Here is a 26,195-nt window from a genome sequence, read left to right as displayed (position 1 = left end):
GATTTGAAAACACACTGATAAACATTTCAAATTGTACAGTACTTGTAAAGCAATAAATGGAGTTCAGGGTTGCAGACTTCATTTTCAGGATGTCATTAAATCAAAAAGGTTCGATTTCCATTCTTCAAATGTTTTGTTTTGTTTGTGTTGTTTTGTGTTGTTTTTTTTGTTTTTTTGTTTTTAATTTTCCCAAGCAAAGAGATTCTATTCATGCAATTATATTTGATGCACTTTTTCCCCGAAAAGTAAGGAGATAATCCCTGTTAGCAGTTGAGACACTCTTCTATTTTCTTTCTGAGTGCAAGGTAATCTATGGGTATCCCAGAGATTACTGCTACTTCTGATGAATGCTGCTTTTTAATGAGATTGTTTTACTGAAATCTTAGATAATACTGCAGGGAGAAGTTAAAGCAATTCAAAGGGTGGGCATTCAGCAGAAGCTCCTCACATCTTTTTTCCTCTAGATTCTCTACTGAAGGCATTAACTGGATGCTTACTGCAGCAGCACTTGCATGCAAGTTGTTATATATTTTCACTAGTAAGGTAAGACAAATAACTAATGACTCTTCCTCTCCCAGGAAAGAAACAGATTGCATAAATATGAGAGGCTGTCCTTTCCTTACTTTTATCTACATTTCTTTCACAGATGACAATTCAGTGGCTAAAGAAAGCCAAAATATTAATTCAAAATATTAATTAAGAGACACAGCTTTCCAATCATTCCAGGTGTCTAACTTTAGAAGATCAGTTCCCTTTTTAGATACACTATACACATACACCCCCTGTGTCTTCAGCTTTCATGCCTGTTTTTGTGAGGATATCACTAGTCCTTCAGTGTTCAAAAATATGTGTATTCCTTTTGTCTCTCTCTGTGTGTTGGAAGCAGTAGGGAAATCTGTAATTAATTTTAATTTCTTGGTTCTCCATATCATATTATGTAAGCACATTAGGGCTTTAAGAGCTTAGCGTCAAAGACTCTAGAATGAGGTTGGCATAGAAAAATACAGCAATGCCACGGTAAAGCTGAAATATTATGAGTGGAAATGACTATGCAAGCTGAGTATGACTGTGACTATGCATACTCATTAATCAGGGGTCAGAGAGTCTCAGAGACACTAGGCTTTAGGCAGGAGAAAAGGAAATCAGCAGTGCTGCCAACACTGAGCCATGCTGAACTCATGGATCCAGACCACACACAAAACAAAATTTGCTTAGCAGACAAAGCTCCCCTCCTTGCCCTTTCTGCTTCTCTCCACAGACTTTCAGACTCTCACACAAACATATGACTTCAGGAAAAGAAGATTTAAAATGTAAACACTACGTGATAATGCACATAACTCATGTTCACAGTGTGGGAGACAACAAAACTGTGTTCAAATGTGCCAGCACCTCAAAGAGCACAGAGCTTTCTTTTACATCTCCTTTCTACTTATGCAAGGACATAAGCAAGGGATGAGACTGTCATTTCCCAAAGGCTGGCTGAGATTCACATCAATGAGAAAAGGGGGCATGCCTGATATTTGTACTGTAGGCGTTCGGGAAACTTTGGAATGTTACGGGGCAGGACCTCCCCTGGCACGTCAGTAGTAGATAAGAGTAGGTGACACCCAAGAGAAGCGGTAACAAAGTAGAGACACTATAAGTAGAAGTGTAGGATGCAATAAAATCGCCATTTTTCAGCATGCCATGTTGAGTCTGGTTGTGCTGTTATTGGCCCCTGAGCTGGGATAGGCTAGGTTCACTGAGGAGAGCCACACTCATCGGTACCCGATGCAACACTGTACATGACACCGCTTGGGTGAGCAGGACAGCATGTCTGGGTGAGATTTTATGTATTGTGCAGTGCTGCAGCCCTTCTCCAGATTCAGGAGAGGCGAGAGAGGAGCTGGAGACCTTTGAGAAGTGTGACGTTGGCAGCATCCTGTCACTGGAGAGGGAAACAGACCTGTAGTGAATAGAATTTCCTTATCCCTTCCCCTGTAGTTCTACATTGCCTATTCTCTCGTGTTGATTGGCAGTAAAAGAAAAGGACTCAGAGGGAAATGTAACACTGTACTGTACCTAAAAATCGTACTAACGAATGTCAGCAACCTCCAGAGAGGCCTGACTTCAGCAAGGTGGAGCTTCATACCATTACAGGGTTATCCATGATCTGCAGACTGTCCACACACACATTTGTAACTTGTTAGTAAGAGTCAAAAGAAAGTGTCACAGTTGAAAAGCTGCATGGATATCTGCCTACAGAAAATGTTTACAGGAAAAGAAAGAGGAACAGGAAACTGGACAACAAGGAGAGAACTTTCAGTACAAGTTAATGTGTATGGCATGTGGTATGTAGGTCTTGGTCTAAGTATTATTTTTTCATTATTTCTTTATTTTGGAATTAATAGACTGGAAAGAAAAAAAAAAAAGAGGAAAAAAAACCCTCTTCCTATTTGAGATGGATCTGTTTCTGTATCTTGGACTCCCATGCAAACACGTGTCACATTTTTCAGTATCAGTTCAAATGGTTTGAAAGAAGCATCACTTTGTACATACAGGTCATCCTTTTAAGGGTTGCCTTCATACATTAAATTGAGGCTATACAGAAGGCTGCAATAATGTACGGAAAATTATGAACTTACATTATTATGTGCATTCTAATGAAGAAGATTGGAATTAGTTCTATCATAAACAGAGTAAGTAAAGATTTATTTAATCTACTTTATGGTCAGAAGAACTTCTGTATCTCACTGCTACCTTGTAGAAATTCATTCTGCAATAAAATATTATCATCTTAAGACTTATGGAACTGACCAAGAATCTGGAATGAAATGACAGTGGCTTATTAGTACCTAAGGTCAAATATCCAAATGTAATGAACGGTCGAATTTTTAAGCTAGAAATCAGTAAAATTCTACTTGTGATTCTGAACTTGGGGAATCTATCAAATTGAAGCAGTTTAACCTTAAATTCTACTCTCACTCTCATTAGAACACTGTTTGTGCCTTTTCATAACATTAAATGACATGTTTAATCCAGAAATATGCAGCAAAGGAGATAAATTGAAGTGATTCCATTGTCTTTCTTAGAGACATAGTAATTATTGTGAGAGCTTGACAAATAATTATTATGATTAATTTTGTTTTTCTTGAAAGCTGGGCTGCATACAAACTGCCTGTAAAATGACCACAAAATGTTCTATCATTTATTTGAGATTATTATTTAACTTCTACAGCAAGTCATTAATTCTCAGATCCTATTTTAATTAGAAATGAATATTTCATCTTATAAACAGGAATAATATATGCCTGCAGATTTTTGTTGTTGTTGTTCCCTGATTGAATGGCTTGTACGTGTAATCAGCAAAGACACTGATTTCAAATCCAGATATAGCATCTGATATCCATCTTATTTTTTCGTTAGCTAAAATTTAATGCCAACAAAGCTCAGTCTTTGTGTTTGAAGGATGTAGGCAATAACATGATTATTTTAATGGAAGATTCAAAATGGCATGAACGGAAAGGAGGGCTTTTACCCTGTCTGATCCTGAACAGGCCATATTCCAATCTGGCACTGCAATACCCCCATCTCAAGTTACTCTTTGACAGTTTTTTCTTTGTTTGTTTCAATTCTTTTCCTCTGTTCCCTTGCTTGGAAATATGATAACAGGGAATTCGATTTGTTACTGCTACTGCATATTCTATATCTTCTTCTATCATTCTCAGTCCATTCACAAACTCTCCCTAAGCCCTTTTTTGAGATTTTGCAGTGTTCTACAAATGCCCTCAGAGTGCTCTCAAAGACTCAGGCACCATTTAAATATGATTGGTTATAATTGCAGTGACGTTGTTTTTCTTGCATTCTTTACAAATTGATTAAGCTAACTTCTTCCTCCAGTGTCATCCTGGATACAGATCCCGTTTCTCTAAAGGCAGGATTTCACAGAGAACATTTTCTATATGACATGTGAAGAAACAATTGAAAAAAAAAGAAAATTCAACCTTCAGTTTTCCCCTTTCCCTCAGGTAACTATGCAACCTTGCTGCCTTACTTGCACACTTCATTAAAGACATATTTAGAACTACTATTCTTAACATATCTGTTATTTGGAACAAGTCTAGCAGATAATGAGTTGCTGCTACTCTTACAAGAGGCAGGAATGAGCACACTCAAAATCAAACTCACTTAAAAATTTAAAGAAATATTTTCAGGTTTTGAAAATATTTAGCTAGCTTCACCATAATAAATGACTTTTGAGTCTTCACCATAATAAATGAATTTTTTTAGTCAGATACCCTTACAGATATTCAATTACAACATGCAATGATGGAGAAAATAGGAAATAGGACTGGAAATAGGACTGATTAAATTTCAAGTGTCATTCTATTCATATAAGACCTCAGACTTTATCTGAAAGAGACAGAACTCAGTAACTATTCTGCAGCTTCCAAAGCATTAAACGTCTTGGATATTTATATTAGGACCTGAACACATATTCAAGCCCCTAATTAATTGAATTGATTAATACCTGAACTTCTCTGGTTGCTATTGACTTCCACGGGAATAATGGGAGATCAGTATCCTTAAAAATCAGGACAATTTATCTAGGTCTCAGAGCATGCACTTCAAAAGCCTAATTTTGAACTTCTTTGTTAGAAAATGATAGTTTAGAGTTGGAAAATAGATAACCTTCACATAAAGCATAGACAGCATTACCACAGAATGAGGAATTTAGTAAGAATGCAGTCTCATTAGATGTTAAATATTCAACATCAGTACAACATCTAAATTCTAAATTCTCTACTTCATGGTGGAAAATATGATGAAAATAATAAACTACAGATTATTCATTAATCTATTTTCTCTGGAGATCTGTGCTCGTATCTGTTACAACAGAAGAAATTGCACAAACTCATCTCAGTTCATTGATTGAGACCTCGAAATACTTAAGTGCTATTTCCCAGTTTTCAGTATATGAGCATGAGATCCTGAAGACTTCAAAGGTGTGAGTCAATAACTCATGTTAACACTGGACAAAACTCTTCAAACATGGTTAGTGACTCCCTGTGGCTGGCAGATGAGCCCTACAGTTTCTTAACATAAATTCCAGTGGTTCTGTATGAGTTTGAAGAACAGTCAGGAGAAATACCTAATATTTCCAGCTTTAAAACAATACTGATTTAAGATGGACTTCACAGTTCTTCATATCCACATATCTCCCCTCAGCCAATACTACCATTTTACTTTTATTATTATCGTGAAAGTGAAATCCTTCCTCTCCTCTGGTTTTAATGTTAAGGTGATATATGAAGAACACCATCATTAAATTAAAACAAACACAAGCGTGTTTCACTTCTGCATAAATACAATTCCCTCCACATTTCTCTTCCTGAGTCTACTGTTGCATTTTTCCTCCTCTCTCAAAAAATCTTCTGTTTGAAGGATGGCTTTTCTGGAGCCACGTGGATTGCATGCTGATGGTTGGACTTCACATGCAGGAGGTGAATCACTGGAGTCATACAAAGAAGGCTGAAATTCTTCTTGCTTCCTGGGATCAAAGGCAGCTACTGCAGCTGCTCTGGCACTAAGGAGCGAAGTGGTCTCAGCCACCCTGTCCAGCACTCAGCTGGACCTTGTTATCAGTAAAAGTCAGCAAAGCACATTCACAGTTTCCCTTGTTAAATTAAGGGTAGGTTTTAAAGGGTAGAGGATCCTTATATTTCCTTCCAGCCCTTGCAATATGCAAAACATTATTCACTCATGCACAGATCACAAAGATCCTCTTTATTTATCCCTTTGCATGACACCTGGATATATACCCAGAGCTGTATTCAAGTACTGTATTGTAGGAAAGACTCAGTTTAAACAAGGCCTAGGTTAGAAGCTCTGAGTGACAGCTGCACAAGGCTAATTGGTGTTAGTGGTAGTGAGATAGAGCTAAACAAATCAGAAGACAAAATTAGTGGGCCTAAACTTTATTCTCATACTTAAGAAAAAACAAAACAGAAGCTCATCTTTCAGATGTGAAAGAGTTTCAGAAGCGTTCGCTTTAGTACATCGCCTGTTTTCCTCAGCATAGCCAAATATGATAATGCAGAATAAAAAGGGCTATTCAGCTCAGCTAAATCCAAATGAGTAAAGCACTTGGGAGTTCACAAGAAAGCTGGTCCTTGTGGTGTGAACTTTAAGACAAAGTCTGGAAAAACAGACAAAGCAAACAGGCCTTTGTAGAGAGTAGATGGTGTACAGCATAGCATGGTGCATAGAGTGCTATTGCTCTGAAGAAAATAGCCCTGAGTTTCTGTCCCCATAAAACTAAGCCTGAATCCAGAGCTAAAATTAAAAGTTTAAATTTTAAAGTTCCTCCAAAGCTGGTTTCTGTTGTACAAATCAGAAAAATTCAAGCTAGAAATCATCTTGCTTCACATCTTGCTACTGTGCTGCAGTGGCCCTCTCTGGGCAGCCAGCAGTCTTGCCCAGCTCAAGAAGATGGTTTTCATTAATCTTCCCAAGTTCCCTCCACACTAGCAGATTTCAGCACTTTCCTGGTCCTCCCAGAGTCAGTGAAAAAGTAGCACTTTGTTCTGGCAATCTAACTCTTTGGAGCATGTGCTTTCCATCAGATTATTCCCCTTATGGATATTAACACAGTTAATTCTAGGTAGGAAGGTTTGTGATTTCTATGATTCAAGTTTTAATACTCAGACTTATAATTTATTGTTCTTTACACCACTGTTTGTCCAAGATCTATTGAGAGGACCCTGTTCATTTTAACAAACCTGTTGCCTATTCTGCAGCAAATATCCTGGTGCACAAAGTTGTGAATGTGCAGGCACACACCTACACATCTTTGCACATACATCTACGGAATAATTATGCCAGTAATGAAAAGCTATAAAACTGCTAGCTGAGTTATACAGCTTTCTATTTCCTTGTAAATGTGGAATGGAAAGATAAAATCTAAAAAAACACTGGGAGGGTGCATGGAAAGCAGTTGGCCTTGTTTCCCAATCATTTACCAGTGTTATTTCATCACGTTTATTTACAGATTTGATTAAATGCTTATATCTAGGCTAATTCATCTCATAGGTGACCTGCACACACACACACAAATGATTTCTAAGACCAAATTAATTAATTTTAATTATGCGCTTTTCTTCTTCCCACACTATTGACAAAAGTTCAAAGCACCTGCAACAGTCCAAGCAGCCTGGACTGCTCTGCTGCTTCCCAGGCACAGCAGACAGGAGCATGGAAGAGGCATGAGAGACCATGATTCATATGTCTTGCTCCTTTGCAGCTCGATTGGTTTACTCATGTAATGGAGAAGGCTGAATGTCACAAGCCTACCTGAGGACTTTTTGATGCTGGCTGTTATAATCCACAATGGAAAGTGTAGGTGTAAATATTAGATTCAGAAAACTTTTGTTAGATCCCACTGTAACATGAATATATTTTTTGGACTGTCTTGTATGCTGTTTCAACAGCACATGTAGAACAATTTTTATGGATTCCAAAGGAAGAAAAACAGGTTTTGTGACTGTATTTTGATTGACAAACTGTTTAAAAAGTATTTTTAAAAAGATAAAATATTGGATCAACGTAGCTACTTTCTTCCAAACACAGAAATAAGAAGCTAGGAACAAAAACCAGACAGAAGGTAATGCCTTCTCTTAACAATGCCTATGATATATCACAGAAAAGCACATGATTAATAGTCCTCTTCATTAATCCTTATATGTTATCTTGTAACTTTGTCTGGGAAATAAAACGAGGCTACAGATCTCCTAACTTATCTGCTGTAAAAAAGCCTTGGCTAAATAGTGTAGAAACCAGAGTTCTTTCAGACAAGTTGTCCCAAACACATTTTATTCCAGGTGCCTGAAAAACTGTGATCAGAGTTTTGACCCTGCTGCGGGATGAAGCTTAGGATGTCCTGTCTCATATTGAGGGCATAAAAAGTGACATAGGACTCAGCTTATTTTCTACTCCAGAACCTAAGAATTTAATTGAAACCTAAAATAGGGGCTGAGGAGGATGAGTCACAGAAGACATAAGGACACACACTGAGAAGTTCGTGCTACATCAATATTTTGATTTTTTTCTGTTAATGAATGTGTTTAATATATACTGCATCAAGTAACTTACAAGCAGTGACTATCATGAAAGAGTATGTGCCTAGACTCTTTATAAGAAACTTTCTTAAATAATAATTTTCTTAAATTTTCTTATAATTTAGTTTTGTGTATTGTACTACAATTAACTCCCACTTTAGATGCTTCTGCTAATGCAAAGTCTCATGGCACAGGTGCTCTGTGAAGCAGCTTTGCAGATTTCAAGATTAAAGGAATGTTCTCAGAGAAGTATCTATGGACTCCATTGACACATAAGATCAAGCACTAATAAAGTCTTCTGGATTTGTTTTGTCCAACAAATCACTGTTTTGTCCAACAAAACATCTTAAACATTCTGAAAACCACTCAGATCATCTCCCATTAGAAATGTATTCTCTTTAAACAAAAGATAGAAACAATCAAGCATGTGTCCTAAGACTCTGTCCACTGATATGAGTAAATGAGGATGCCAGGCTATTTCATATAAATTGATCAGAATTAAAATGTCTTAAGAAAAAAGACCATGATTAAGAAAAGTCCTGAACTGCATTACTGGTGGACAAGGATTTACACTGAAAGAGGAATTATGTTAGTACAAATCTGTCTAGGGATGGGAATAGGTCAGCCATCAATTTTCTATTTTCTCATCTGATGTAATAAGTGCAGTCAAGTAGAACATCAGAGAAAAACAAACCCTATGACAAGCTTAAGTAGAGGTTCTGTAGACCTTCTAAAAAGACATTATTATCCTACATCAGAAAAAAACACCCTCCTCACTAAAACTATACTCAATCTGTTTATGTCTGAATGAGATAAAACTAGATCCTTTTTAATGAGTGGATGATAACAGTGGCAAACACTTAAAGATGCTGTTCAGACATCTTAACTGATCTGGCTATCTTGCTGGTTTAGTAATTTGGTTATAGCGTCCCACACACCTAACTATGCCACTCTCGGATTTGAGCCAGTATTTTCACATAATGTACTGCTCTGTGTGTTCTTGCATATGTCTTTGATTTCTAAAGCATCTCTGCATCATGCTCCACATCTCTTTTAGACCAGGTCTATACAAAGCCATGCAAATGGCACAAGGTCATCACAGTGACAAAGTAAACTACAGTTTTTTAATATGAAATTTTTGTCTCAAGAACTATGAGTCAGCATTATTCATACCAAAGCATAAACACCTTTTCTGGAATGTTTAGTCCTCCTTATAAACTATTTTCTGCAATCATTAGTGTGTTCTGCCGCTGACTTGGTATGATATAAGGATGAGAACTGCTTCGGTATGATGTAGTCCTATGTCCTCTTTCTAAGAGAGGCTGATGATGCAGAAAGATAGATAAAGACACAACTTCTCAGTATCAAAGTTGATGGAAGAATGTAGTGGCCATTCCTTGGCAGAAATGAAGGTCAGCAGCATGCCCAGCTGTACTGACAGCAGAACAGACAGTTGCCTGTCGGACATGATCACCTCACCACAACTACCATCACTGCTACTCTAGACTTTGCACTCCTCAGGCTGCATTTAGAATACTGTATACAGTTTGAGGACTTCCTAATACAGAAGGATAATAATAATCTGGAGCTCATCAGCAGAGGTCCATCAGTATGGGTGCAATTCCTGTCCTGTGAGTATAGACTGAAGGACTTTAGCTTGTTCAGCCTGCAGAAGAGATGGCTGAAGGAAAGCCCAACAGCAACCCTCTCATATCTCCAGGGAGGTTATTAAGAAAAGAAGAACAGGCTCTTCATGGTAGAGCATAGTGGGAGTGTGAGAAAATGGACATACCTTGAAACAAGAGAGGCTGAGATTGAATATAAGGCCAAACTTTTTCACATTTTCACTGTAGAAAAGGTTGCCCAGAGGGCTTTGCTGCCTTCATGCTTGGACATTTTCATATTCTCAGTGAATAAATTCCTGAAACCCTCAAAATTAATCTTATACCTGATCCTTCTTTTAGCAGGTGGTTGAACTACAGCCTTCTTAAGCTACCTCCCAGCTGGAGCAATTACGTAATTGTGTGACTTTGGCTGAACTCAGTCTGATTGTCTTTTCCTTGTACCCAGACAGGAACTAGCAGATAAAGTAATCCTTACGGCATTACCAAGGCATGAGTAAGCATCCAAGGGAACTTGGCCTACAATCTCCTACGGAACAAAACAAAAAAATCTACATTTCTTGTTCTTGTCTACCACAGATAGGTTCACTGATAAATAATCTTTCTCCTCAAAAATCAATTAAATCAATGAATCACTGAATTGCCCACTTTGTTCCACTTCACTCTGTCGAAAAATGTCTGTGCTGATTGCTTGTCTATGCATTCTATTTTCCCAGCAGATTACCTGCTGTGAACACAAACTGATGTTTGCATAAGTTCCATAACAAATTTCATAAGTCTCTTGTGGTGCAGAGGAGTATTCATCCTATCCAGTTCACATAAACTGCAGCCATTGTATTATCTGCCAAGAGGTGAGTAGGCATTCTGTAAACAAGCAGTGAAACCTCCATAGAAGTATTTGAATTGCACTGAGTTCTACATCATATCCATGTACGTGCGAATTGCATTTAATTCATGTTTATGTGATCTTGTCAGGTCCAACAGAGAAACATCCATAACTGTAGCTTAGTGAGGAGAAAAAGACTTCTATTCAGGCTATTTCTATCAGCTCAGAGAGGAGTAAATCTCCTAAAGAGCTATTGGAAAAGTGCTTGTCAATTGACAGTACAGTCTATCACCATATCTTGCCGTCAGCGTATGGTCTCCTAGATGTGGAAATGGCTGATTTGTCTGATGAATAGACACAAGCAGTGACTGCTGCTTGGAGCAGTTCTGGAAGTTGCGTGCCAAAGGAACATAGCATCGGGATCATTCTGAGGTAGTTTCTTAACATCTCAAATTCAGAAGCAGCGTTTTTCTGGTAGTGTTAAAATGGACTACACTGTTCTGATTTGTCATCTGAAGGCCACAAAGAATACTGTGAACTTCTGAAGCTCCCCATGAGTCAGTTGTTCATACAGAGATGTAGGACATGCTGGGTTTCCTGAAGAACATAGTTGCTGCATGGAAAATACTCAGTAGAGAATGAATATTTTAAGAAGAATAACTTTGTATTGGGAGTGGTTTTGGCCTTCTAGAAATCAAGCAAAAAAAAAATATATACAAAAATATCTCTTTTCTATGCAGAAGAAAATTTTAGATTTGAATCTTATCGTGTTGGGAAGAGTATATGCTCTATATCCATGAAAAAGAGAGAGACAGCGAGGCAGTCAACTTATGAGACTCATTTGGCTATATCAGCAAAGAATGAGTCAGAAATAGCTCCCACTCATTTGGATGCTACCCAAATGGGAAAAGTAGGGTATTTCTTTTTAATTTTTGCACGAAATAAGTGAATGTTCCCAAAAGAGCATGTTTTCTTCTTTTCCCAAGAATTTGTGCTACTACTATACAGTACTAGTTCATCCAGATAAACTATCGTGCAAATGTGGTCAGTCTTAAGGCAGATCTCACAGACTGCTTTGTAGACTGGGATGCACTTGGATTTGCTTCCTTCTGGTATTTCCTCTTTCCCCCACAAAAAGTACTCACAGAGTTCAGTGCAACATGAGATTTCCTGAAGGATGACATCAATCTTCTTAGGAACTGAGTGAGAGAATTCATACAATAATTTCTGTCATAGGGGAAGGGGGATTTCTAAGAACTTGCTTCTCCCATGTTTTCTAGAGCCTGCAACCCCAATCTAGTGCTGACTCAACAGTGTCTTAGAAATTGCAAATGCAGCAGCTGTAATTGTTTGAAGAACAGTCCTTGCCTATCCATGAATGCTGAAAATTGAACTTCACATTCCAGTGCCAATTTTGAATGAATTACTCAATAAAATAATTAGTTTGTATGTGGGAAAATTATACTGGGCAAGAAGTAATTGAAGATACTCAAATACAAACTTTGTAATTAATCTTCAAACTGGAACAAATCAACAATTCTGACTCACTCTTAACAAGGTAGTTGGAGGAATACATCGTCTTCTCTTGCTTGTGGTTTTTCTTACGGATCCCACTGATGGGTAAATACAAGGACACTATGCTCCCCTAGACAACACAAGTATCTTTTGCACTTGGTATTCTTCTTCATTAGAAAGCTTCCCTGGATTCTGAAGATGAATCTGAGCAGACTACTATCTTTGAATCAATTTTTCTTTATACAGAAGTGCAGGTGTGCTGTGTTTTCAGTAATGACTACCAGTGCTCTTTTGGAATAGAGAACAGATCAGGACCAAGACTTAGTCACAATGAATGCTAATAATGTGCAGGGAGTCCTAAGAGCACAGGGGACACAGTGTTTTCCATAATGCAGGATCCTGTATGCTTTGTTACAGGAATACTAATGGCATACTGTGAGGTAAGAAAGAAAGCTCTCAACTATAATGGAGTTGAGAAGCTTAATACCAGTGTTCAATACTGATACCTTTCCTGGAGTGATGGAGTAGTAACAGCAAGATTTTAATTTGTGGTGTAACAAAGTCAGAATGTAGTCTATCAGTGCTTTTAGTGGATTTCAAATATTGCTTTTTATTTATTGACCTGTGTGGCCCTCATTTTCAAATCTGTGCACATAACCTTCTGTTTGGTGAAGGATGCGAGAGGCAATTCAGATTTTTTTTTCCCCTCATGCTTGTAAAGAGGCCTGTCTCCAAATGTATAGGTATAGATATATATGATAGGTAAAAAAAGGCATTTTCTTAACACTGCCATACTAAACCTCCTTGGAGAGAAAGGCTCAATCGGCAAGCTTTGGAGCTATTAGTATTTTAAGCGGCATTCTTAACTCTGCAGAAAAGTCAGATAAAGAAACTGCAGTGAAGCATATGTGTGAGTGTGTGAAGTCGCCAGTCAGCTCTGTGCAGTTAAAGAAAAATACAGTAAGATAGTGCATTGCTCCCACACCTTCTGGGGACACATAGGTCTGTTGATTCTACAGATATGCCATTACTTGGAATAGATACCTGGTGGGTTTTTCTTTTGTGATCTGAGACATTTATGAACTTGTCAGTTCTGCATGATGATCCTGAGAGGTCATCCTCAAGTTTAAGAGATGATTGTTTTTGAGAAAAGCCCAAAAAGTACCACACATTTTGAAGCTCCATGAAAAAATTTAGAGGTTCTTGGAGGAGGGAAAGATGTTAAGAGTGCCTGAATTATGTCAATTAACTGTCAGAGTGTACTGATGTTTTAGTATTTCACTAATATTATCAAAATGTCTCTGATACCTGTTGCTTGAGGAGCAAAAAAGAGCACAGCAGGTTTGTACCTGTACCGCAGCAGAAGATGGTAACTCTGCAGCACCTTCTCCAGTGTTCAGTGCCTTCAGCCCTGAGAATTCCTAAAAAGTTTGGTGGTGTTTTTTGTTTTTCCATAAAGCAGACCATTATTTTCTCCTATAATCTTTTGTGGATTCTTCTCTCAAGTACAAATCCGTAGTCCACAGCATCTGACAACTCATCTACTCATTGTGAAGAAGTAACCCATTTACTCCAGTTTGAAGTCACTAGCTGATATTTGCCTTTGATATGATAGGCAAAGAATGATCATGCCAGTCCTGTCTATTGCTTAGTTTTATAACTAAATGGAGACTGGATAACATACTACACATCCTTACAGCTGCTGAGATTCAGCAGAAATCAGACATTTTATTGAGTAACAGCCTGAAACGTTTTCACAACCAAAACAAAATAATTTTAATGCTAAGTTTCTTAAGAAAGAAACCTATGTATCTGCTTTGTGACTCCATCATACATTCTTCCCTTAGAATTTCTTCTCTTGTTGGCCTATGTTAACTACTTTCTCTGAAGTTAAGCAGTCTTAAAATAAATATAACACAAGTGAACATTTTGGTAGAATGCAAAGTTAATAATTCCTCTGAGTAACAAAAATATCACACACGCACAACGATTCCTTAGCCAGTATATCTTCCAACTAGCTCCCAAGAGCTCATATGGGCCCAGCCAGTCTGCCAGTCATCACGTAATGCCATTTTTGAGTCAGTCACAGTGTGTTGATATGGTTCATCTATTAATAAGAGAACTGAGGGGAAACTAAAGGTAATGTGCAAGGTTTGAAGGTGTTGTTAAGAAGTGTTGTTGATGGAAGAGGAACTATAAATACAGTGAGGAGTTATCTCAGGGTGCATGAAATGAGATTACCGCAATTGGATAAAGGGGTTAGAGACATAAAGAATAGGACAAAAATCCATGGGAAGTCAGATTTCATTATTATTGTTTTTCACAGGGTAACTTCCTTACTACTAAAATGTACTCTTTTGACTGGGGATGAAATATTCACCAACTACAATTAAATACTTCCAAAATTATTCAATAAGTATTTTATAGAAAAGTGATCACATCCATCTAAATTTACCTGTACATTCAGTCTTACTAAGATAGTTAATTTTCTCAGGTCCTGACATGGAAGAAAAAAAAACCGTTTATGAGCAGGTACACTTCTCTTACTATGAGGTAAGTATTGCTTCTATTTGTAGGACACTGATGTTTAAGTAAGTGCTGCGTAGTGGAAAAAAAAGTATGCATTTTAATGGGTGAAGAGAAGTAAGTGTGAAACAGATGATTTTCCAGTTTGAAGATACATTGACTTTTCTTAATTTTTTCTTTTTTGCTGTAGCATTTTCTTTGAATTTTGTGATTATCCAGCTAGTTAGAGAAAATGATTTTGAAAAAAAAAAAAAAAAAAAGGTTTCAATTTGTTTCAATTTTTTCTTAAAATTTAACTGGTTTTGGCCATTCATGGCAATGTAGCCATATTAAAAATTTACGCATTCACTTCAGCCTCACGTCAGTATAGACGTAAAACCTCAAAGTGGAATGAGCTGCTTTATGACAGAGCAGAACTATATTGAGAGAAATCTGTGCTAGACATTTTTCTCCCAGAATTTTGACTTATGTATTTACAATTTGGTTCTCACTTTTCACCATGATTAATAAATAATAAGCAAACAAATAAAGCTTTTTTTTTTTTTTCTTTTTCCCCCAGAGCACACATTCAAATAGAAAAAGAGCTGATAAATTACCAGTGCAGTTCTTCTGGAAGTTGGGATTCTCTAGTGGGTGTCCAGGGATGCGACACTGAAATCTATGCTGCCAGAACTCAGGAAACCAGGGATTGCGGGTATTGGTATCCAGACGCAGCTTCAGATAGTAGTCATCAAATGACAAGACCTCTGGAGATTGCAGTTTGATGGTGATGCCTCCGTTTGCTTCCTGTTCATAACCTTCAATGACTTCATCTCTGTCTGCCCAACCATCACTGGAAAGAAATAAAAATACCTTATTATCCAGAGACAGAAAACTTGTTTTGAAAAAGCAGCTGGCCAAAGGCAGACCAGAATCCTCAGAAGCAAGTAATTAGAGGAAAATCTGAAGGCATATCTAAATTCAGGCAGATGGAGAAAGAAGAAAGCACAGTAAAAGAGACTTGTAATGAGCAGTCTGACTGATTTCATGCCGAGCCCTCATTAACTCATCTGGAATGAAGAGGATTTATCTTTGTCCCTTTAGAAAGAATTTTTGGGTGTAGTTTCTTGTGTGATATCTCCATGACTGAATCTCCTTGCTTTTTCCAGGCTATCCTGTGATGGTGAAAACTGAAAGAATTAAAATCAATTGAAAGCAAAGGATCCTGAGATTTCTTTTCAGCATGTGTGGATTATATAGCTACTAGAATATGAAGTGAGAAGTGCATTGTGTTGGAAGAGAGTAGAATATTATATCTATCAAGAATACTTAATAAAGGTGAAAAAATCCAAAAGAAAACCACATGCTATTCTTATACTATGTGGGATCTATGATAAAATTTCTTCTTTTTTATTTTCTTATAAATTTATTTATTTTAAAACAATGGATTTTTATTTTATTCCTCTGTTTATTCATTTAGGAGACATTCTTCAAAATCTGAGGTTAAAACTCTTTCTTGGAAACATTATTTCATGGAAATTCTATTTTAATAGGTTTTAACAAAGTCAATTTTGCTTAGTGTCTGAGTTTTAGTTTAGTTTTTTAAATTAAACATCTGTTGATTTTGTGTCATTCTCCAGTTCTTACTAGGGTCTCCTAAGAATAGTGGTATTATGGTCTAATTTAGGTGCAAATTTAAGTCAGCCACTGCTTATTTTTAATGCATTGGTCATCTCACAAGAGAAACAGATTATTCTGGTACCTCAGCAGCTGCATCCATTCAGAATCAAGTTGAAGTATTGCTGCTGTGACAAGCAGACAGATGAAGCACTCTCAGAAGAAAAATTTGATTGACCATTAAAAAAAGTCCCTGTTCACCAAAAAGTGACTTAATCCTGACCTCTCTTTAGGAGACTTTCATACAGCCTTGAGAAGAGCATTAGGGTGCAGAGCAAAGCCAGAGGCATTTATGAAACACTTGATATAGATGTGACTGGGACTCTAAAGTGGAAAACATACAAAATTGGAAGCAGCAAGCTCTGTCACAGTCCTAGACAGAGGTAAAGTGACTTGCATTGGGCATCTGTGAGTCTGGTTCCCAGCCACCAGACTGAACAGTTGCATGATTTCAACGGCATTTACATTGATTGCTTCATCTGGGCTTCAAGCACTTGAAAAAAAAAAATTCTGGTCTCCATGGAAAGACAGTAATGCCCAGTACTGAGTGCTTTTCATATGAGACACAGGATACAAGCCTCTATTACAGGAAGTCATTTCAGACAGGAACATCTGGTAGCAGACCTACTGAGCGACCAATGGCCTGGAAACTCACAGACAAACTGAAGGCCTCTCCTATGAGGACAGAGCTGGAACCCATAAACCTGGAGAACAGAAGGCTGCAAGGTGACCTGATAGCAGCCTCCCAGCATCTAGAGGAGAGCTACAGGAAAGAAGGGGACAAACACTTTAGCAGGGTTTGTAGACAGAACAAGGGGAAATGGCTTCAAACTCAAAGAGGGTAAACTTAGGTTAGATATATGGAAAAATTTTTTTACAGTGAGTATGGTGAGGCACTGGAACAGGTTACTTAGTTATGCTGTAAATGCTCTGTCCCTGTAGATTTTCAAGAAGAGGCTGGGTCAGGCCCTAGGCAACCTGATCTACCTGAGGCATCCCTGTTCACTGCAGGGGAGTTGGACTACATGGCCTTCAGATGTCTCTTCCAACTCTAAGGTTTCTATGATTCTAAGACAGCATTGCATTACATTACAAACCTGGCTAGTTTGAGCCAGGGTTTCAACTTTGTTTCCCCTTTGCCAAAGCTTCGCAGTAGAAGTAGCTGAACTATTTGAACCACTGCCAAAAATCTTCATATAGCCAACCAAGCATGAGATACACTCACAGTATACATGTTGTATTCCATATGTGGTATGAGAGAGGAGCAGAAGGTTCAGGAAGTAGTTCATGGGAAGGAGGAAGCAACCGTTTGAGTCTCTTTATGAAATGGTGGACATGAGATTGAACCCCAAAGAGACTCTATAGCAGGCCTCCAGTGCTCTGTTCTGTCTTTGTACCAACACAGTCCTATGGATAACAACATGGTATGATCCTGGCTGGACAGCTACTTTTGATTTACCATAGAACTGCACAGAGTCAGAAGGCTAAATTCTGTCCGTTTCTGCTCCATGCCCACTCAGCTGACTAGAGTTTTGGACAGGGAAAGAAACTACAGCTCATCTACTCCTCACGCTCAGCATAACTAATAAAACGTACAGTGCACTCTTACTGCCTCATAGCAGAACACAGCTAGGCAGCCCTAGAAAGGTAAAACCAGGAGAGAAAACAAGCTAGCACCAATGAGAACAAAAAGACAATCTTTATTTCTTTTTATGTGGGAGAAAAAAAAAGTAAGAGGTCACTGTCACAGTATAAGTGAGTCCTAATTGCATGATTACTTCGTTATTTGTCACAATGTTTATGGCTGGCAAACAGTAGACTCAAGCAGAAATATTACCGAGTCAAAAAGATTAAGTAAACCCAGCCATTTTTTACTAGGCTTTCTAGAAACGAGATAGTTTCTCTAGTGCTTGGATTCCTACCAGCCAAACACTGCAAGTGATTTATTCTACTCCTTTGCAAGTTTGCCTTGGAAAATTGCCAGATTCACTCTGAAAGGCAAAGAAGAGCAATTCTACAAAGACAAAAAAAAAAAAAGTGTATTTTGAGTTCTTTGAGCGCAGCTGATGGAAAAGTTTTTGTAAATTGGATCACAGATCGTCACCTAATGTTACTTTGGTCTCCCCCAAGAGACCTAGATCTCTTCCTAGCCCCAAATGTTTTTGTTCCTTCTTAGACTTCCTCAAATTATTAAGTCAATCTCATAAGTTTCGTTCACAACCAAATGTGAAGAAAAGTTTCTGAAATCAGAAAAAAAGTTCATACGTGTTGAACATCATATGAAAGTTCTGCTATACGTTCAGAAATGTCAAGGGAGCAAAAAGAAGCCCTCTGGTCCTTGAGGAGACCTCTGCCATTCCAGCAGCCTCAGGCTGGCAGTGCTGAGAGGTGCCCGAAGGCCATGCAGCCACATCAGCACCTTTGGGAGGACGGTTATCAAAGACCTAAGATCTTTTTACAATACCTAATTAAATTTCTTTATACTGTGAAAAAGGGAATTAAAAATTAATTAAAAAATAGTCTGGAAACTGGATTTTTAGTGCTACATGAATAAATGGATGGTATTGCAGATGGCAGTATGAAAAAAAAGACTTCTAAAGCTGAGCAACACCATGATTCTGAAGCCCAGAGCGTGCATGTCATTGTCAAGAACATAAGACCAATAGCTGATTGAAAGGAAAAATGAAATTACATTTAAAAAAAAAAATCAGAACATTGCATTCTATTTCTTTGTTGTCAGAATCTAGTGCTTTCCACTTAGTTTCCTTTTTCATTTGACTGAGTACAGAATAGCACTGCATGTTACCAGTACATCTCTTCCATGTGCCTTTACTGAAGATTTCAAGAGGTAGCCCAATATCCATCACCAAAAATGCCTTCCCTGCTGATTGTGGGTATTGTGAAACTGTCTAGCCTTAAAACCTGTTGGGTATCTTGTGCAATAGCTGATCAGAAGCTCTGCAAGGGAGTTTAAAGTGTGAAGACATAAACACTGGGGGAGGAACAAGCACGTGGGTGTCAAACCAGCAACCACACTGTTCACTGTTAGGAGAGAAAGAACAAACTGCTTTTGTTACAGTTTTGTGGACTTCTCTGCAAGTGAAATGGTCACTAATATTCTATAAGCTGCTCTCAGTTTAGATGACAATTAATGGCTAACATTCATAATGCCAAATTCAAATTGCAGCATTTAGTAACAAAATCAGACAGGGAGGGAAAAAGCCCAGTTACCCTGTCTAGCTTCAGAAGTCCTATTTCCATTACCTCCAACTGAGTCTGAAGAAACAAAGCTGATTTTTTCTTAACCAATTTACCATTCTGTTACTATATTAGAATGGACATATCTGAAGTACGGTTAAAGCACAATCTCTCTATTTTCTGAACGGCAGTCACAGATATTTACGTAACTGAAACACTAGGATTAATGTAATGGATTCCCAGTTTCCTCTCCTCTTCCAAACGTGAACACTGTCAGCTGCTTTTCACAAGGGCTGATGAGATAACCAGCAGTCAAGCATTTATTTTCATCTCCCCAGGACTCAACTGCAGCAGCAGTCTGGCTCAGCTTCCCAGCACAGCACTTGGAGTATTACTGTTTCAGATGTTTTTCCCAAATAGACAAACAAACACACCACACAGAAACATGCTATTGCTTATTAAGACTACTTGGAAGTTGCTCTTCGATAACTATGGAAAGTAACATTCTTTCATAGGTAAAGAAAACAAAACATGTTAGTCAATCATGGAAACTGAGTGGCACTTCGAACACTGCATTCTTACAGGTCTTGATTTGATGGAGAGCAACTGATTCATGCCTGTGTGTCTGGAGCATTGAGTTGTTGGCAGATTTGTCAAGCCCTTTGTACTACCTAAGGTAATGTTTTCTTGAGAAGTTCGTGTTCATGGTTACTTTTTTTCTTCTGTATTGGCCAAGTCTCATAAAATAAATAAAAAAATTAAGAACACAAAGCCCTTCATACATGCCAAGTGAACTATTTTTCCAGTAATTCTCCTGTCTGGTGCAGATATTCTTGTTATTATTATAAAATGAGGCAAAGCAGATATCCTCCAGTTAAGGTAGTAGTAGGGTCTCAGGTAAACATAACTGTCACACAGACAGATTAAGAGTCTATTGCCATTCTCTGTATCCACAAAACTAAAGCACATGTCAATATACTTTCCTTGCAAAGTAAATATCTAGATTCACAAAGCATGTTTCGGAAAGCCTTCTTACCGTTGCTCTCAAAGCCATCATAACCTGCTGCTATATTAAATTTCTAATAGATTTAAATATGAGGACTGTTCAACACTCAATAAAATGTCTTGGCCATTTTGTCATTTATGTCAATAAATTTACTTTTAATGAAAATCATTATATGCTGATATATTTTGATGTTTTGTTTGGAAAGTGCTTTTTGCAAAACTATCTAAGTAGTGAGCAGACACTGCCTATTAAGAAGCAGCTTACTGAGAGGCTTTTCAAAATACTACAGCCCTTCAGAGAACGACAAATGGAGTTTAAATAATTTCTAATTTGGTTCTGATAAATGCCAGTGCTTTTGATGGCTGATCAGACCCAGAAGACTAGAAAGACTATTTCTCTCTCTCTTTATAAAAATTCTCTTCTGATAGTGCCCTACCGGAAAATCCAGCATGAATTCTAACCTCTGTCTGCAGGATACAATTGCTGTGTGTTCCTCTGACAGAATGTGTGAAAATACAGAGCTCAGCATAAGATGAGCCCCAAAAGTAACTGTTGTGCTAGATGGAATAGGTGTCTCCACAAAAAGGTCAGTGTTGCTACTTGGTATGAGCAAAAATAGCAGAAATTGCCCAGAGTCCATTAACAAACAGTATTTTAACTGGCTTCTCAGCTACCCAATTCTTGATGTAGACTTAAAAAAAATTATCTTGCCTGCCTGGTATAACAGAAAGAAAAAAAAAAACCACTTAGCTGATTGTGAAGGAGGATGGAACTCTTCTCAGGTAAAAAGGAACTCTACCAAAATGCTCAATTCTCATGTAATACAGGCCTCAAACTGAAGATTTTACGTAAAGAAAGAAAAGACCATCCTATATTCACAAGTCATCAGCTAGCAAAGCATCTTTCCTCCTTCAGCTTATGCACTGTGAGTCAATCTGGCCACCATCAGCTGAAAGGTGCTGACTGCTATTGTTAACAAGCATGAGGTTAAATCTTAGAAGCAAAAGGTTATTTTTGCCCTCATTCATTAATCTTGTTCAACAGGCTTACATACTTGCATTAAAGTTAGAAGAGATTTCCTCAGTCACAAAACCATAAGCTCTTAAACATAGTTTTATGTGTTTCATGAGTCCTGACAGTCCTAGCAGATTAGTCACACAGAATCACCAAGGTTGGAAAAGACCTTCAAGATCATCCAGTCCAACTATCCACCTATCACCAATAGTACTCACTAAACCATATCCCTCAACACAAAATCCAAACTCTAAAGTCCACCAACTACAAGTAATCCTGTATCTCACTGCTGGCAAGGTCAGGCTGAAATGCTACGCGCTGCCACGCTACAACCTGTGGCTTGCTGAGTGTTGTCCAAGCTCAAAATAAGACTAAAATTTACTACATCTTGTCAACTGGGAGAAAAACAAGGTAAATAAGCCAATAGTCTTGCTTCTTTAAGCACAGGCAGGAGACACCACTTCCCCGAACCGGCTGTCTTTTGCAGCACACATCACAAGGTACAGCCAGCTGAGAGAGCTGGGGCTCTTCAGCCTGGAGAAGAGAAAGCTCCAGAGGGACTTTATAGTAGCCAGTACCTGAAGGGGCCCTACTGAAAAGCTGGGGAGAACTTTTTGTGAAAGAATATAGAGACAGAATAAGGGGAAATGGCTTCAAACTGGAAGAAGGTAGATTTAGACTAGATACTAGGAAGAAATTTTTTACTGTGAGGGTGGTGAGATACTAGAACAGGTCACCCAGAGAATTTCTGGATGCCCCCTCTTTCTGCTTATGAGGAAGCAAAATTGCTTCTGACAGGATCTTGGTGATATCAGGCAAAACATTTGCAGGTAGGCCAGTATACAGAAAGTAGAACAGAACTCACCCAGCCAGTAAAAAGGCTCTTTAGTCATGCAAAGCCCCTTTCAAGAGGCAGCCTAAATCTAAGAGACACTCTCCCTTCAGTGGCTGGCCCTTATATGAGACCAGAATTGTTCCACTCTGGGTCCACACCTTCTGGTCGCATGGGGAGCACAGCTGCAAAAAATTTGCCTGCGCTCCATAGGCAAGCCATAGTCCTTCACCAGGTGCTCAATCACCAGTTCAAGCCATGACCTAACGTTCAAGGCCAGCTGGATGGGGCTTTGAGCAATCTGGTCTAGTGAGAGGTGCCCCTGCCTATAGCAGGCGGGTTAGAACTAGTTAAACCATTTACTGATTTCCCCATAGGCTGCATTGGACTCAAATGTACCTTGAATTCCAACCTTCAGTTTTCTCCTGGATGTGGACTTTCATAGGTTAGTATGGACTCAAATCAACTGAGAGCATCATGAGAATGTCAGCTATGCAGTATGGGAGCAGAACAAGAAAAACACTGAAGCAACTTCTTGGAGGGCAATGGAAAGTAAAACGGAGAGAGATCGTTGCCTTACCAATTTCTGTCATGCACAACAGAAGGTAGAAGAGGAGCAATTAAGGATCATTATTATGCAGTTACTGATTTTAGACTTATAATACACATAAGGCTACTATGCTACTGTGGATTATAATCCTGTCATGGACTATTAATTGAAGAACGTGTCAAAACTTGGTGGGACTTGATGGACATCTCTAGGGAGAACTAATGTGATTTAGGAAAAGCCCAGTAATATTTATCTATTAGCTCTGCTACTTTTAAGACAGGTATGTGTTAACCATCGCGGTTGGAATTCAAAGGTCCTAAAGAAGGTGCTACTTTCTGAGTGAAACTGAAAGATGAAGTCTTAAAAAAAAATTCCCAAGGTTACCTTCTGCAAGCATTTACTCAGAATTCTTAGTACATTTTCTGTTCATGTCAGTTTCATTTCATAACACTGCATATGCAATTTTTCACTTCCTGCCCATGGTTACTGATGCTGCACAGCCGTAGTAGCACGTTAGTTCCTATATTTTCCACCAGCACAAATTGTTGAAAAGAGCTTCCAATTTTTACTTAGTGAATCAGTGGTTTTTTTGAATGAATGACACTCTGTACAGAACCAAAGTTGATAAATGTTATGTCATTATTCAATGTTTCAATTACTATTATTCACTTTTGTGTGAATTTTTGGAGATTTTGCACTGCTCATTCAAAAAAACTTAGATTATAACCTCATGGACCATGATGGATTGTCTATTTTGTAAATATGTATTTAGGAAAGTTTTAATTATCTGATGCAGTGTATATATTTGCATGCAATTTGCATAATATAAACTAACTGTCTATCATGCTGACATTATCTTGGGGAGTTTTTGCTGTGAAGATTCATGACACAGTTGGCATATACCCCTTTTTATAAATGTAGTGGCTTCTTTTATGCAGAAAAGGCTTCCCATTCTCAAGGGTGCACAATGGTGCATATCTTGGAAAATCAGCAACCATACATGTATTCTCTAGGGCAAAAGCTGGTTTTTAAAAGATGTACACATGCTTCCACCCTACAATGTCAAGGGGAGTGAACCCTTGCTCTGAATATTTGAAATTCACAACTTGAGACATCATGAATGCACAGTGTCTTTTCAAAATAAAACTATATGTATAAGGAGGAGAGAATCTCATTTTTTTAAAAAATACACACATTCAGGTTGCCTTAATCTTAGCACTTGGCATCATAAAATGTCATCCTGGGCTCTAACAAGAGCAACCAAATCCAAGATTTTTATCAATTTATTATTATACTGAAATTTTACAATAGAAAGTTTTATCTTTTATTCTTTGTACCAGTTCATGGGGATATATTTATCCCCTTGCTGTTACTGTGCTGCAGATTGCAAGCAAGGAGACTCCACTGCAGAATGAATATGACTAATAATAGGTAGCTTCTGCTGCAAAGAACTCAAATGTTGCCCATTTTCTGGAAGTACAGTTAGAAAGTGGTATTATTCGTAAGACTTCCATTCTGTCTAAAAGTCTTATAGCTTGAAGCTTTTTGCTGTGCAACCCTGCAAAACATAAAGGAGAACAGTGTGCTTCCTACTACTCATCCAATAACCTACAAATTACTCATGTCTGAGGGCTAGATCTGAAAGATTGGAAAAAGAGAACCAGTATGGAGGGAAAACAGCCTAGAAATATGTGAAAAGGTATACATGCAGGAATGTGAACAGATGTGACCCTATCTACTCCATTCCACTCAAATAGATCTTGATGGATGTTTGGATGTGATTCTGTTCTGCTTCCTACAAGATCATCATAGACATTTTCCTTAACCACAAACAAAAAAAAGTAGAAACATTTTCTTCCTTCTACCCTTGTTTTCTATTTTGAGGTACCGAGGAGCAGGAAAACAGGAAAACATAAATACAGGAAAATATAAATCTAGAAATAGATTTTCTCAGTTTTTCAGATAAACAGTGTTGAACCCAAATATACATTGAATTCCAGTCTTAGATTTACAGCCATGTTGATTTTTCATACGATAGACCAGAATTTTTCTTCTGTGGTGCATATTTTTATGTGAATCCCTCAAGTCATCCTCAGTATAATGCTCTTATATGACAACACTTAGGAGAAACAGATATGGAGTTTATAGTCCTTTTTTCAAATCACATTTCAAATATGCAAATATAAATAAGACATCCTACGTCTTGTATCAAGTTGCTTTCAGTGGTTTGTAGGCATCCTATTTTAAAACCTTGTCCTACAAGATTTCTGGAGTGCTATTTCCACACTCATTTACACACATTTATGCAAGAACTGCTCATTTCTTTGGTAGCTCTTAGAGAAATAGGTAGTGTAGATAAAAGCACACTATCCACTCTATACCAAAGCATACTGTCAGGGCTTTCAAAACATAATTAAACTAAAGGTGAAACATGATAGAAGCATGTTTCTTGTGAAGTGATTAAGAAAAGTTAACATATATTAGAAATAAATGCTGCTACAATGTTAAACAGCTCAAGAGCCACATGCAAATCAAGAAACCAATGAAAAATCTGAATAGTGATTTCACCTGAAAATTAAGCAATCTGTTCAAAAACAGTTACTGAACATAAAAATAGGTTTAATATCTTGAACAATAATTTTTAAATGACCCACTTTGTTCAGGAATACTGTTATGCTTGACCCAAACTGCAACTGTATAGACCTGCTACAGAGCACTTATATTCAATATATTTAAAAGAATTATTGATTTACTCTTCTGCACTTAATTCTTTCTTAACATCATAAATGTTTAATCAGGTAGTAGCTACACAATTCTGAAATAAGAAATCCAAGTACAAACTAAGTACAAAGCACCAAAAATCACCCAACAAGCCTCTACTCTTTAAGAGTATTTGCCTTATCAAGCAGAGGTACAGCAGAATGCCAGCAGCTTTTTAGATATTTGGGTGTACGGGATCTGATCCATACTAAGTCAAAATATGCCCAGAATACACCTGGAAATGATCAGGTATCTTGCTCAGAAGAACCTCTGAAATACACAATCTTGATTAAATGCTTCTTATTAACTGCTGTTCATATTGTTCAAGTGTCACTCAACCTAGAGATCATGCTGACATCCAGAGGGTCAAGGTGGCAGATAACCACTGATGTAGGGAAAAAGTTCACACAGGCTCCTGCTAGCACGCAGTAGCTGAATAGCATTACCAGTGTGTCCTACAGTAACCTCATTTTATGGCAGGGAAGGTACAGAATAGCTATAGTGAGATGCATGCTTAAATATAGACATTGCATACAGGAGTTACTGTCTACCAGTCTGGCTATCTAGGAATTAGAAAAAGCACTTGGTGAATCA

The 26,195-nt window shown here is 37.9% G+C and overlaps 1 protein-coding gene across 14 annotated transcripts in view; it reads right to left on the bottom strand.

Moving 5' to 3' along the window:
- Positions 1-26,195, bottom strand: part of GRM1 (glutamate metabotropic receptor 1) — a 178,855-nt gene that overhangs the window by 47,153 nt on the left and 105,507 nt on the right. For all 14 annotated transcript variants that reach the window (XM_085216980.1, XM_085216991.1, XM_085216982.1 and 11 more), the window contains one exon: positions 15,182-15,417. In XM_085216980.1, coding sequence (XP_085073106.1) covers positions 15,182-15,417 — 236 coding nt within the window. The remainder of the gene's footprint in view (positions 1-15,181; positions 15,418-26,195) is intronic.

This window comes from Meleagris gallopavo, chromosome 2 (assembly GCF_905368555.1).
Source record: "Meleagris gallopavo chromosome 2, MGAL_WU_HG_1.1, whole genome shotgun sequence".
NCBI classification, from domain to species: Eukaryota; Metazoa; Chordata; class Aves; order Galliformes; family Phasianidae; genus Meleagris; species Meleagris gallopavo.
Note: the sequence above shows the minus strand (reverse complement) of the source record. Positions and strands in the feature narration are given on the sequence as shown.